The 15585-nt window shown below is 40.1% G+C and overlaps 1 protein-coding gene across 9 annotated transcripts in view; it reads left to right on the forward strand.

Moving 5' to 3' along the window:
- Positions 1-15585, forward strand: part of PRIMPOL (primase and DNA directed polymerase) — a 58131-nt gene that overhangs the window by 27081 nt on the left and 15465 nt on the right. For 8 of the 9 annotated variants that reach the window (XM_027077101.2, XM_027077096.2, XM_027077098.2 and 5 more), the window contains one exon: positions 84-368. The exons of the other annotated variant lie outside the window; for it this stretch is intronic. In XM_027077101.2, coding sequence (XP_026932902.1) covers positions 84-368 — 285 coding nt within the window. The remainder of the gene's footprint in view (positions 1-83; positions 369-15585) is intronic. 9 annotated transcript variants of the gene reach the window in all.

Genomic DNA, 15585 nt, shown 5'->3' on the forward strand with positions numbered 1-15585 from the left:
ATGTGGAGATTTGTGCCTAGATCTTATACTTTGTGGAAAAGCAGAGTTAGATTAATCATAATACTTTTTTTTTTTTTTTTTAGGTAATTTTGTGAGAAAAATATTGCAGCCTGCTTTTCACTTAATTGCCAGTGAAGACGATAGTATTTCAGAGAAAATGGGCTATGGGTTTTCCCATTTTTCTGAAACCCCAATTAAACAAGGAATTTCCTTTGGCAAAGTGTCCCCAGATCAGGATGGAGGAGAGAGCTGGACGTTGAATTCAAAGGAACTGGAGAGGCTGGGGTCAGCTAAGCAAAGCAGTCCTGATCTTTCATTTTTAGTTGTGAGGAATAACACGGGAGAAAAGCAACTTTTTGTAGACCTGGGTAAGTAAAGCTGGCAGCTGTCCGCTGGACTGCCCCTTTGTACTCCTCTGAGAGACCAGTCGGTGCCCACGTGTCACTCTGCTTGGGATTCTTCCTACTGCCACTGCTCCATGGTGACCGTAGAATCACCAGCAGACTGTGATCAGTGAGCTAAGGTGCTGGAACTCTGCCTGGCTTCCATTCAGAGATCGTAGAGAGGCCCCGTGGGACAAAAGCCCCAGACCGGCCTGAGTTCCAAAAAGAAAATGGTTGTGGCTGCCGCTACTTCTGAAACGTCTAGAGACTTGTGTCAGGAGAGTCTTAATAGGGGACAGTTGCCCCAGCACTCTCCAGCACCGGTTGGAAGTTTCATAAGATGAGATAAACATTAGAGCGCCTGGGTGGCTCAGTCAGTTAAGCGTCTGACTCTTGGTTTTGACTCTGGTCATGATCTCGCAGTTTCACGGGTTCGAGCCCTGCATCCGGCTCCACGCTGCCGGTGGGGAATCTGCTTGGGATTCTGTGTCTCCCTCCCTCTCTCTCTCTCTGTCCCTCCCCTACTTGCGCTGCCGTGTCTGTCTCTCTCAAAATAAGTAAATAAACTTAAAAAAAAAGTTAAAAACAGACACAATATAAAAATGGTACTTTTATGTGGCAAAATGAGGTGGTTGTTTTCTCCACTGAAGAGCTTTGCCGTTAGTGGCAGCGGCCATTTCTTTAGCCGCCTCACTGTGGTCAAACTAGCAGCTGCTTTAACTGTGCTCTCTCATACCCTACTTGCTTCTGGTCGGTGAACCTGAAGGTGTATGAAGCACGGGGCGAGACTGTAGTCTGTTTAGGTAACACATAGGCCGATCGGGACCCATTCATCCAGCTCCAGTCTGGTGAAAGAAGCCTCATTTAAAAAAAAAATTTTTTTTAATGTTGATTTATTTTTGAGAGACAGAGACAGAGTGCAATCAGGGGAGGGGCCAAGAGAAAGGGAGACAGAATCCGAAGCAGGCTCCAGGCTCTGAGCTGTCAGCACAGAGCCCGACAGGGGGCCCAAACCCACCAGCTGGGAGATCATGACCTGAGCCCAAGTCGGACACTTTGGTGACTGAGCCACCCAAGCCTCATTTTTCTATTGTGGCCTCCACTTGCGATTTGAAAGCCGTAAAGAGCACGTTTATGCGTTGTGTGTCAGAGCAACCGAGAGAGCTGCAGTGTCCACGGGCTGAGGAAAGTTAGGTTTAACTTGTAGGCAGGATTATCAAGGCAGCCAGGCCAAGAGGGGGGGCAGTGTCTTGATGCATTCCATATCTCTCTGGCTACCCTGACAGCCGAGCGCCCAAATTTGGAAATACAGTCAGATAAGGACAATGCCCTGGTTCGGGTGTGAACAAGCACGAGTTAGGAGTAGAGGGGCATTCTTCCAAATGACAAGTTTTGTCTTGTTAGCAGACTGTTCTCTCCAGGTCATGCTAGCATGCAGTAAAATAGGGGAGACTGCCGAACAGGAAGTGACTCGGGGCGGGGCTGGGGGGTAGGGGTGCGGCATAGCTGATCTCTATGCTCCACCTCTACCCCAGTAAAAGACAAACAGAATACCCCAGTTTGTGACAGCCTTAAAAGTTAGTTTCCTGAACTAGCAAGGAAATTTCTGTGATCTGCTTGAAAGAAATATTTCAGGCCTCTGCCTAGAATTATTGATGCAGCAAAGAGGACATTCCTTAAGGCATCTGTTGAGAGGTCAGAGATTTAATAGTAAGTTTTTGAGGAAACTTTTTTATTGAAGTAAAACATTCAGAGCCACGAGTGACTGGTGAGTGCCCAGGTCAATGGATTATCACAAAATGAACATACCCTTGTCACCACACCACCCTAGGCAAGAAATAGAAGGTTATTGGGATTCCCGAACCTCCTCTATGTTTCTTCTAGGAAGTACCCTTCCTCCTCCCCACAGGTAACCAGTAATCCATCCTCTAACACTGTAGATTAGTTTTGCCTATTTCCGAACTTTTTAAAAAATGCTTATTTATTTTGAGGGCGAGAACACGCTCGATAGGGGAGGGGCAGAGAGAGAGGGGCAGGGAAAGAATCCTGTGAGTGGGGGCTCGAACTCACGAACTGTGAGATCATGACCTGAGCCAAAATCAAGAGTCAGATGCTTAACTGACTGAGCCGCCCAGGCACCCCTGAAATTTTTATTATTGGAATCATAGTACTTATGGCTTGCTTTTTCACTCTGTTATTGGTGTCTTTGATGAACAAAAGTACCTTTAAATAGTGGTAGTCTGATTTATCAAATGTTTTCCTCTTAGTGCTTCTTGTATCTTGTTAAATCTTTTGCTATCTCCACTTATGAAGATATGCTCCTAGTTACCTTCTAGAAGACTTATATTTTTACCTTTTATACTTAGATCTACAATTCACTTGGAATGGATTTTTGCTTATCGTGTGAAGAGGAGTCAAGATTGTGTTTTTTCTTCCTGTATGAACATCTGTTTGTCTCAACACTATTTGTTGAAATAACTGTCCTTTACCTAAAAGGACATCTTTGTCATAAGTCAAGCGTCTATCTATGTCTGGTCTTTTTCTGGATTATGTTCTGCTCCATTGTTGTATTGATCTATTTTTGTGCCAGTACCACTACTATCTTAATGTTGCTTTTTTATTTATTTTTTTTAATTAAAAAATTTTTTTTATTAGAGAGTGTATGCTAGTGGAGGAGAGGAGGAGAGAATCTTAAGCAGGCTGCATGCTCAGTGCAGAGCCTGAGGTGGAGCTCGATCCCACAACGCTGGGATCATGACGTGAGCCAAAATCAAAAGTCAGATGGATGCTCAACTGACTGAACCACCCAGGTGCCCCTTAATGTGCCTTCTTAAAAAGTCTTGCTGTCCAGTAGAATAAGCCCACCATCTTTGTTCTTTGAAATTTCTTGGCTGTTCTTGACTGTTTGCACTTCCATTTAAATTTTAAAATCACTCTATCAGGTTACGCGCGTGCACGCGCGCACACACACACACACACACAGCTAGAATTCTGATTTAGTTTGCATTGAGTCTATTGACCAACATTGACATTTTTACAATATTTAGTGTTCCGATTCATGAGTGTGGTTTGTCATTCCACTAACATCGATGTTCTCTAATTTCTCTCCGTGTTTTATAATTTTCTGAATAGAGAACTTGTACATCTTGGATTTATTCTAGATATTTGATTTTTTTTTTTTTTTTTTAAACAACAAACATTTATTTCTCACAGTAGCAAGATTGGGGTACCAGTGTGGGTGGCTTCTGGTGAAGGTCCTGTTCCTGGTGTACAGATCCCTGTCTTCTCATTGTAGCCTTCCATAGCAGAGAGAGAGCACTGCTTGATTTTTGGATGTCTCCCTTCTTTGAGATTTTGGCACTAGAAAACCTCACTGCCTTAGCAGGTCTTCAGTAGTCTCAAACTTTTTTTCCTAATGGATTTCCCCAGGTTTTCTATTTATTTACAATAGGAGGGTTACCCACAAATTGAACAGAATTCGATTTCTGTTTCTGGATGTGGCATTCTTCCAGGCCAACTCTACTCTATTTTAATTTATACATTGATTTTATTTTGTTTACAGCTGGTAAAAAATAATTCTTATTCTCATTTTTATTTTTGTTTACATGAAGGTGATTTTTTTTCACCCTCATTTTTTAAATTGAGGTGTAACTGACATACCACATTTAATTAGTTTCAGGTGTATAACATAATCTGATATTTGCACATAGGATTACCACAATAACTCTCATTAACCTCCATCACCATACATACAATAGAGTTGTTTTTCATATGATGGGAATTTCTAAGATGTACTCTCTTAGCAACTTTCAAATATGCAATATAGTGTTATTCACTATATTTGCCCTGCTGTCCATTACATCCCCATGACTTATTTATAACTGAAGTTTGTGTCTTTAGACTCCCTTTATCCATTGGCCCACCCCTACCCCCCCCACTTCAAGCAACCATCAGTCTGTTCTCTGTATTTATTAGCTTTTTTTTTCTAACTTTTTAGATTCTGTATATAAGCAATATGGTATTTGTCCTTCCCTGTCTGACTTATTTCACTTAGCATAATGCCTTTAAGGTCCATCTATGTTGTTGCAAATGGCAGGATTTTTATTTTTTTTTAATGGTTAAATAATATTCCGTTTCATAGACGTGCAGATTGTTTCCATATCTTGGCTATTGTAGATAATGCTGCAGTGAACATGGTGACCACATATCTTTTTGAATTAGTTTTGATTTTCTTCAGATAAATACCCAGAAGTGGAATTACTGGATCATACAGCAGTTCTATTTTTAATGTTTTGAGGAACTTCCATACTGTTTCCCACAGTGGCTGCACCAATTTACATTCCCACCAACAGTGCATGAAGGTTCCCTTTTCTCCACAGCCTCACCAACACTTGTTATTTCTTGTCTTTTTGAGACTAGCCATTTTGACAGGTGTGAGGCGGTATCTCATTGTGGTTTTGATTTGCATTTCCCTGATATTAGGGATGTTGCACATCTATTTATGTGGCCATCTGTATGTCTTTTTATGGAGAAACGTGGATTCAAATTCTGCCCACTTTATTTTATTATTTATTTAATTTTTTAATTATTTAAAATATAATTTATTGTCAAATTGGCTTCCATACAACACCCAGTGCTCATCCCAATGGGTGCCCTCCTCAATGCCCCTCACCCACTTTCCCTCTCCCCCATCCCCCATCAACCCCCAGTTTATTCTCAGTTTTTAAGAGTCTCTTATGGTTTGCCTCCCTCCCTCTCTGTAACTTTTTTTTCCCCCTTCCCTTCCCCCATGGTCTTCTGTTAAATTTCTCAAGATCCACATATGAGTAAAAACATGAATCTGTCCTTCTCTGACTGACTTATTTCACTTAGCATAATACCCTCCAGTTCCATCCATGTTGCTGCACGTGGCCAGATTTCATTTTTTCCATTGCCAAGTAGTATTCCATTGTATATATAAGTCACATCTTTATCCAGTTGTCAGTTGATGGACATTTAGGCCCTTTCCATAACTTGGCTATTGTTGAAAGTGCTGCTGTAAACATTGGAGTACATGTGCCCCTATGCATCAGCACTCCTGTATCCCTTGGGTAAATTCCTAGCAGTGCTACTGCTGGGTCATAGGGTAGTTTTTTTGAGGAACCTCCACACTATTTTCCAGAGTGGCTGCACCAGTTTGCATTCCCACCAGCAGTGCAAGAGGGTTCCCGTTTCTCCACATCCTCACCAGCATCTATAGTCTCCTGATTTGTTCATTTTAGCCACTCTGAAGGGCGTGAGGTGGTATCTCAGTGTGGTTTTGATTTGTATTTCCCTGAGGAGGAGGGACGTTGAGCATCTTTTCATGTGTCTATTGGCCATCTGGATGTCTTCTTTGGAAAAGTGTCTATTCATGTCTTCTTCCCATTTCTTCCCAGGATTATTTATTTTTCGGGTGTGGAGTTTGGTGAGTTCCTTATAGATTTTGGATACTAGCCCTTTATCTGATATGTCATTTGCAAATATCTTCATTTTTGCTTTTAATTCCCTTGCGTTTGATTGTGATTGCATTGAATGTGTAGATTGCTTTGGGTAGTATTGACATCCTAACAATATTTATTCTTCCAGTCCACGAGCATGGAATGTTTTTCCATTTCTTTGTGTCTTCTTCAGTTTCCTTCATCAGCTTTCTATAGTTTTCAGCATAGAGATCTTTTACATCTTTGGTTAGGTTTATTCCTGGGTATTTTATGGTTCTTTGTGCAGTTGCGAATGGGATCAGTTTCTTTATTTCTCTTTATGTTGCTTCATTATTGGTGTATAAAAATGCAACCGATTTCTGTACATTGATTTTGTGCCCTGTACCTGTACATTGATTTTGACTTTGCTGAATTCATGTATCAGTTTTAGCAGACCTTTTGTGGTCTGTCGGGTTTTCCATGTAGAGTATCATGTTGTCTGCGAAAAGTAAAAGTTTATCTTTGCCAATTTTGATGTCTTTTATTTCGTTTTGTTGTCTGATTGCTGATTCTAGGACTTCCAACACTATGTTAAACAACAGTGGTGACAGGACATCCCTGTCATGTTCCTGATCTCAGGGAGAAAGCCCTCTGTTTTTCCCCATTGAGGATGATATTAGCTGTGGGTTTTTCATAAATTGCTTTTATGGTGTTTAAGTATGTTCCTTCTATCCTGACTTTCTTGAGGGTTTTTATTAAGAAAGGATGCTGTATTTTGTCAAATGCTTTTTCTGCATCTATTGACAGGATCATATGGTTCTTTTCTTTTATTAATGTGATGTATTACATTGATTTGTGAATACTGAACCAGCCTTGCAGCCTGGGAATGAATCCCACTTGATCATGGTGAATAATTCTTTTTGTATGCTGTTGAATTAGATTTTCTAGTATCTTGTTGGGAATTTTTGCATTCATATTCATCAGGGATATTGGCCTGTAGTTCTCTCTTTTTGCTGGGTCTCTGGTTTGGGAATCAAAGTAATGCTGGCTTCATAGAATGAGTCCGGAAGTTTTCCTTCCATTTCTACTTTTTGGAACAGCTTGAGAAGGATAGGTATTAACTCTGCTTTAAATGTCTGGTAGAATTCCTCAGGGAAGCCATCTGGTCCGGGACTCTTCCTTGTTGGCAGATTCTTGATAACTGTTTCAATTTCTTCACTAGTTATGGGTCTGTTCAAATTTTCTGTTTCTTCTCATTTGAGTTTTGGTAGTGTGTGGGTGTTTGGGAATTTATCCATTTCTTCCAGGTTGTCCAGTTTGTTGGCATGTAATTTTTCATAGTATTCCCTGATAATTGCTTGTATTTCTGAGGGACTGGTTGTAATAAATCCATTTTCATTTGTGATTTTATCTATTTGGGTCTTTTCTATTTTCTCTTCGAGAAGCCTGCCTGCCCACTTTTTAATTAGGTTTCCTTTTTCTCTTGAGTTGTAGGAGTTCTTTATATATCTTGGCTAGTAACATCTAATCAGATCTATAATTTGCAAGTATTTTTTCCCATTCAGCATGTAACCTTACTTTTGTTGCTGGTTTTCTTTCTCTGCAGAAACTTTTTACTTTGATGTAGTCCTGCTTATTTGTTTTTGCTTTTGTTGCCTTTGCTGTTGGTGTCAAATTTAAAACACCATCGCTGGGGTGCCTGGTTGGGTGGCTCGGTCAGTTGAACGTCCGACTCTTGATTTTGGCTCAGGTCATGATCCCAGGGTTGTGGGATTGAGTCCCACGATGGGCTCTGTGCTGAGCATACAGCGTGCTTAAGATACATTCTCTCATTCTTTCTCTCTCTCCCCCTCTCTTTCTCTCTCTCCTCCTCTGCCCCTCTCTCCTGCTCGAGTTCTCTGTTTCTCTCTAAAATAAAAAACAAAAACAAATAAAAACAAACCACACCGTTGCCAAGATCCAAAACCACTGGTTTTCTAAGACTTTTATGGTTTCAGGTCTTATATTCAAGTCTGTAATTCATTTCAAATTAATTTATGGATATGGTATGAGAAAGTAGTACAGTTTTATTATTTTGCATGTGGCTTTCCAGTTGCCCATCTCATTTCATTGGAGAGACTGTTCTTTCTCTATTGTATATTCTTGGCTCCTTTGCTGTAAATTAAATGAACATATACATACATGGCTTTATTTTCTTGCTTTCTGTTGTGTTCCATTGATTTATGTGCCTGTTTTATTGCTGATATCATATTGTTTTGGTAAGTATGGCAGTGTGATATACTTTGAAATCAGGAAACATGGTGCCTCCAGGTTTGTTCTCTGCCTGTGTTGCTTTGGCCATTCGGGATCTTTTGTAGTTCCATTCAAATTTTAGAATTCTGTGTTCAGGTCTGTGAAAAGTGTCACTGAAATTTTGATAGGGTCGGCACCAAATCGTAAATTGCCCCAGGTATTATGGACATCTTAACAGTATTCTTCCAGTCTGTGAGCCTGGAATATCTTTCCATTTCTTTGTGTCCTCTTCAACTGCTTTCATGAGTGTTTAATACTTTTCAGAGTACAAGTCTTTCACCTCCTTGGTTACATTTATTCCTGGGTATTTTACTCTTTCCAATGCAATTATAAATGGGATTGTTTCTTTTTTTTTCTTTTTTTAATGGGATTGTTTCTCAATTTCTTTTCCCGATAGTTTGTTAGTGGTTGTACAGAAATGCAGCAGATTGCTATACAGTTGATTTTGTGTCCTGCAACTTGACTGATAATAGTTGTAACAATTTTTTTGGTGGAGTCTTTGGAATATTCTACATAATATGTTTCTATACATACGCATCTGCAAATAGTGACAGTTTCACTTCTTGCTTTCCAATTTGGATGCCTTTTATTCCTTTTCTTGCCTACTTGCTCTGGCTAGGACATCTAATACCATGTTGGTAAAAGTGATGAGAGTGGGTGTTCTTATTCCTGATTTTAGAGGAAAAGCTTTCAGCTTTTCACCACTGAGTGGGATGTTAACTATGGGTGTGTCATAAATAGACTTTATTATGTTGAAGTACGTTTCCTGTATACCCATTCTGTTGAGAGTTTTTATCATAGGTATAAAATACTTTGAGTATTTTATCATAAGTGATGTTGAATTTTGTCAGATGCTTTTTCTCTATTGAGATTGTCATTTTTTTTTGTTTGTTTTGCTTGTTTGTTTTGCAAGAGAAATCTACACCTTTACCTGTTTACTTTTCAGTAAGTTTAAATCCTTGAGGGGTAGAGCATCACATGTATTCTGTGGCCAATGACTTTAGCAGGAAGGTTGCTTTGGAATTTGCCACGAGCCATATGCCGCCGTGTGTGTCCATGAGCCCGAGTTACTTTTCTCCAGATTACTCTGGTTTTGTTCAGTTTGCCACCAGGAGTCATCGTGTTGTTCTTTGCTTTGTACACAAAGCCTAGATAGAATTCATTTCATCTAGAATTCATAAACACCTTCACTTTTAAGAAGAGCTGTGTTCCAGAGACCCTCTGGCTCCAGAGACCTTGCTTACAGACAGCAAAAATGGCCTTGGATCACAGCCTTCTAGACGTATTTGTCTTTTTAGGAGTCCTGTTCCCAGCCAGACTCCACAGGTTCCAAGGTGGCGGAAAGAGCAAGATGATCATTTGGTTTTTATGAAGCCACTCTGCTTTTATGAAAGACCTACATTAGTATGATAATAGCTTTTTCCATAAGAGTGGAAATCCTCTTTGGAATCTTACAGGTAGTGAAAACAGGTAGTAATATAGGTCTTTCATAAAAGCAAAGTGTTGTAATGTGAACTTTCAGAAAGTGGGGAGATACCTGTATTGTTGAATTTGGTTTGCTGTTACTTTGTTTTCTTGTTGATTTAGTTATTTTCTTGATGGCTTTTATATCTGTGTTCATCAGGGATATTGACCTGTAATTTTCTTTCTTGTGCCCCTGTTTATTTTTGGTGTCATGGTAATGCTGGCTGTGTAAAGTGAGTTTGAAGTGTCTATTTTTGGGAATAATTTGAGAAGGGGAACGTATTATTCTTTAAATGTTTGGTAGAATTTACCTTTAAGTCTATCTATTCCTGGGTTTTTGTTTGTTGGGAGGTTTTTGTTTACTGATTCACTCTCCTTACTAGTCATCAGGTTATTTTCGATTCATGATTCATCCTTGGAAGGTTATATATTTTTTTAAGGTTTTATTTTTTTAATGTTTATTTTTGAGAGAGAGAGCACGAGCATGAGCTGGGGAAGGGCAGAGAGACAAAGAGACACAGGATCTGATGCAGGCTCCAGACTCTAAGCTGTCAGCACAGAGCCTGACGCGGGGCTCAAACCCAGAAGCTGAGATCATGACCTGACCCAAAGTTGGACACTTAACCGACTGAGCCACACAGGCGCCCTGGAAGGTTATGTTTCTGGGAAGTTGTGCATTTCTCCCAGGTTTCCCAATTTGTTGGAGTGTAATTTCTCATAGTAGTTTGTTATGATCCTTTGTATTTCTGCAGTATCACTTGTAATGTGTCCTCTTTCATTTCTGATCTTGTTTTAGTCCTCTTTTTTTCCTTGGTGAGTCTAGCTAAAGGTTTGTCCATTTCATTTATCTTTTAAAACAACCACCTCTTGCTTTCATTGATTTTTTTTTTCCTGTTGTTTTTTAAAGTCTCCATTTCATTTAGTTCTGCTTTGATCTTTATTATTTCCTTTCTTCTACTAACTTTGGGTTTATTTGCTATTCCTTTCCTAGTTTCTTGAGAAATAAAGGTGTTTGAGATTTTTCTTTTTTCTTGATGTAGGTATTTGTCATTGTAAACTTCTCTCTCAGAATTGCTTTTTGCTGCATCTCATCGGTTTAGATTTGTTTTATTTTTTTTTTTTAATTTGGCTCAAGGTCTTTTGATTTCTTCTTTTTCAGTAGCATGTTGCTTACCCTCCATATGTTTGTAAATTTTCCCATTTTCTTCTTATAATTGATTTCTAATTTCACAGTATTGTGGTCAAAAAAGATGCTCAATGTGATTTCAATCTTAAATTTATTAGGACTTATTTTGTAGCCTATCATGTGATCTGTCCTGGAGAATGTTCCCTATGTACTTGAGAAGAATGTATTCTGTTGCTTTTGAATGGAATGTTCTATATATATTGTTATTCCCATCTGGTCTAACATGTCATTGAAGGTTGATGTTTTCTTATTATTGATTTTCTGTCGGGATGATCTATCCATGGATATAAGTGGGGTACTAAAGTCCCCTGCTGTTATATTTCTATTTCTCCCTTTAGGTGTGTTAATTTTTGATTTATATTTTTTAGGTGCTTCTGCATTGGTGCCTAAATATTTGTAAATGTTCTATCCTCTTTTTGTATTGACCCTTTTATCATTACGTAATGCCTTTGTCTCTTATGCAGTCTTTGTATTGAAGTCTTTGTGTTTTGTCTGACATAAGTATGACTATCCCAGCTTTTGGCTTCCATTTGCATGCCACATCTTTTTCCATCCATTCCTTCACTTTCAGTCTGTGTCCGTATGTCTGAAATGAGTCTCTTATAGGGACCATATAGATGGCCGTTGTTTTCTTTTGTCCTTTCAGATACTCTTTTGATGGGTAAATTTCATCCATTTAAAGTAATTATCGATAGGTACGTACTTATAGCCACTTTGCTCATTATTTTCTGGCTGTTTTTTAGTTCTTTTTCTTTCTACTTCTCTTGCTTTCTTCCTTTGTGGTTTGATGACATTTTTAGTAGTATGCTTCCTTTCTCGTTAGCTTTTGTGTATCTGCTAGAGGTGTTTGTTTTGTGGTTACCGTGAGGATTACATATAACAGCTTATATTTATAATAATCTATTTCAAATTTATAACAACTTAAGTGGGAACCCATTCTTTTTTTTTTTTTTTTAGTTTTATTTATTTATTTTGAGGGAGAGAGAGCGTGTGTGTGTGTGTGTGTGTGTGTGTGTGTGTGTGTGGAGGAGGGGCAGAGAGAGAGGGAAAGGAAGCATCCTAAGCAGGCTCTACATTATCAGTACAGGGCTGTACTGGGGCTCCATCCCACAAACTGTGAGATCATGACCTGAGCTGAAATCAAGAGTTGACCGCTTCACTGACTGAGCCATCCAGGCGCCCCACGTGTGAATGCATTCCAAAGCTGAACACTTTTACTCTTGCCTCCCATGTTTTATGTTTTGCATGTCACGTGCACTTTTTTTTTATATTCTATGAAATTTATTGCCAAATTAGTTTCCATACAACACCCAGTGCTCATCCCAAAAGATGCCCTCTTCAATGCCCATCACCTACCCTCCCTTCCCTCCCACCCCCCATCAACCCTCAGTTTGTTCTCAGTTTTTAAGAGTCTCTTATGCTTTGACTCTCTCTCCCACTCTAACCTCTTTGTTTTCTTTTTTATCTTTTCCTTCCCCTCCGCCATGGGTTTCTGTTAAGTTTCTCAGGATCCACATAAGAGTGAAAACATATGGTATCTGTCTTTCTCTGTATGGCTTATTTCACTTAGTATAAGACTCTCCAGTTCCATCCACGTTGCTACAAAGGGCCATATTTCATTCTTTCTCTTTGCCACGTAGAACTCCGTTGTGTATATAAACCACAATTTCTTTATCCATTCATCAGTTGATGGACATTTAGGCTTTTTCCACAATTTGGCTATCGTTGAGAGTGCTGCTATAAACATTGGGGTACAAGTGCCTCATGCATCAGCACTCCTGTATCCCTTGGGTAAATTCCTAGCAGTGCTATTGCTGGGTCATAGGGTAGGTCTATTTTTAATTTTCTGAGGAAACTCCACACTGTTTTCCAGAGTGGCTGCACCAGTTTGCATTCCTACCAGCAGTGCAAGAGGGTTCCCGTTTCTCCACATCCTCACCAGCATCTATAGTCTCCTGATTTGTTCATTTTGGCCACTCTGACTGGCGTGAGGTGATATCTGAGTGTGGTTTTGATTTGTATTTCCCTGATGAGGAGCAGTGTTGAGCATCTTTTCATGTGCCTGTTGGCCATCTGGATGTCTTCTTTAGAGAAGTGTCTGTTCATGTTTTCTGCCCATTTCTTCACTGGATTATTTGTTTTTCGGGTGTGGAGTTTGGTGAGCTCTTTATAGATTTTGGATACTAGCCCTTTGTCTGATAGGTCATTTGCAAATATCTTCTCCCATTCCGTTGGTTGCCTTTTACTTTTGTTGATTGTTTCCTTTGCTGTGCAGAAGCTTTTTATCTTCATGAGGTCCCAGTAGTTCATTTTTGCTTTTAATTCCCTTGCCTTTGGGGATGTGTCAACTAAGAAATTGCTGCGGCTCAGGTCAGAGAGATCTTTTTCTGCTTTCTCCTCTAGTGTTTTGATGGTTTCCTGTCTCACATTCAGGTCCTTTATCCATTTTGAGTTTATTTTTGTGAATGGTGTGAGAAAGTGGTCTAGTTTCAACCTTCTGCATGTTGCTGTCCAGTTCTCCCAGCACCATTTGTTAAAGAGACTGTCTTTTTTCCATTGGATGTTCTTTCCTGCTTTGTCAAAGATGAGTTGGCCATACATTTGTGGGTCTAGTTCTGGGGTTTCTATTCTATTCCATTGGTCTATGTGTCTGTTTTTATGCCAGTACCATGCTGTCTTGATGATGACAGCTTTGTAGTAGAGGCGAAAGTCTGGGATTGTGATGCCTCCTGCTTTGGTCTTCTTCTTCAAAATTACTGTGGCTATTCGGGGCTTTTTGTGGTTCCATATGAATTTTAGGATTGCTTGTTCTAGCTTCAAGAAGAATGCTGGTGCAATTTTGATTGGGATTGCATTGAATGTGTAGATAGCTTTGGGTAGTATTGACATTTTAACAATATTTATTCTTCCAGCCCGTGAGCATCACGTGCACTTTGAATATGTTCTTCTGGCCTGTAGCATTTCTGCTGAAAAATGTGCTCATAGTCACATGGGGTTTTCCTTGTATGTAACAAGGTTTTTCTTCTTTTTGTTTGTTTTTTCTTGTTGCCTTTAAGGTTCTCTCTCTCATTTTTTTTTTTAACTTCTGACATTTTATAATGTGTCTTGGTGTGGGGTCTCTGCATTTATTTCATTTAGAACTCGCTGTCCTTCCTGGATCTGTAGGTCTTTCCTTACCCAGGTTATTGGAGTTTTCAGTTACTATTTCTTAAAATAGTTTTCTGGCCCTTTCTCCTTCTGGGATTCATTTAATGTGAATGTTGGCCTGCTTGGTGTTGTCTTCTAAGCCTCTTAAGCTGTCTTCACTTTATTTCATTCTTTTCTCTTTTTGCTGCTCTGCCGGGTGAGTTCCTCCATCCTGTCTTTGAATTCATTGATCCTGCTTCATCTAGTTAGCTGTTGAACCCCTACAGTGTATTTTTCACATCAGTTTTTGCATTTTCAGCCCTGTGACTTCTGTTGGGTACTTTCTTATATTTTCTTTTTGTTGACGTTCTCACTGTCTTATCCATTCTTCTCCCGAATTTGGTGAACATCTTTATGACCATTAGTTTGAATTCTTTATCAGATAAATTCCTTATCTCCATTTCATAAAGGTTTTTAAAGAGTTTTAAATTGCTTTTTTGTTTGGAACTTGGTCCTTTGTTCTTCATTTTGCTTGACTCTGTTTGTTTCCCTGCATTAGGTGAACTAGCATCCCTAGTAGTCTTAAAGAGTTGGCCTGAGAAGGAGAGGAAATCTATCCTTCAACCCTGTCCTAGCTCTTGGTTGTTTCTCAAACTTTTGTAATTTTCCAAGCAGCCTATTTTATTTTTAATAGCTCCCAGTACTTTGGGGTATTCCAGGACCAGTTAATGTCCCAAAGGGGAGGATCTCATTTAACACCTAGATTCAGGCTGATTGGAAGCCAGACCCTCAGGCAACAGCTTGCTTGCTTGCTTTTTTTTTTTTTTTTTTTTTTTTTTTTTTTTAATGGTTATTTATTTATTTTGAGAGAGAATGCTTGAGTAGGGTAGGGGCAGAGAGAGGGAGACAGAGAGAATCCACACTGGTGGCTTGGAGCCTGACATGGAGCTGGAACTCATGAACCGTGAGACCATGACCTGAGCTGAAACCAAGAGTCAGATGCTTAACCTACTGAGCCACCCAGATGTCCCATGGCAGCAGCTTTTAAGGAATGGAGAGCATGTGCAGTTGTATTGGACTACAAGCGTAAGTCCCGCTGAGCAGCACAGCCAGGTCATATGGAGGTGCCCACGGTGGCAGTTGTAAAAATCAGGACTTGTTGAGCATGTAACCTTCTTTCTGAGAGATCCTGGGGAGCGATTGTGAGGTAGAAGGAGAGTACAAAGATAGCGCCTCTGGCTACGTTCCTTGCGAGCAGCTCTGTAGCTTCTAGATGTATGCCAAACTTGAAGACTGCCCCTCAGGCTGAAGCTCCGGGACAAGCAGTTAGGCGTCTTTCCCAGAAAGGCTGGGGGTGTTTCAATCCGCTGCCTGTGCGGTGCACTGGTGGTGGTTGCCATCTCAGAACTGTCTCCCTGACTGTTACAGTCCCATGACCCCCAGGGCTGGGTGATCGAGGGTGAGGCCCTGGGAGGCAGCCACGAAAAGCAGGGTACCAGAGGTCAAAACTGGGGCACCAGACACATACAGAAGCTCCCCTCTGAGAGATGCTGGTGCTGTGAGACACAGCAAAAGCCAGGAGGAGAATGGTGCCCACCCTCCAAGGTCTCAGGAAAGGTTTCCAATTAGCCCCTGGATGTGTGTTCAGTTAGGGTCCTGTGAGGAGAAGCTGGCAGGCTCTTGTACAGAGGGACTG

The sequence above is a fragment of the Acinonyx jubatus genome, chromosome B1, assembly GCF_027475565.1.
Source record: "Acinonyx jubatus isolate Ajub_Pintada_27869175 chromosome B1, VMU_Ajub_asm_v1.0, whole genome shotgun sequence".
Taxonomy (NCBI): Eukaryota; Metazoa; Chordata; class Mammalia; order Carnivora; family Felidae; genus Acinonyx; species Acinonyx jubatus.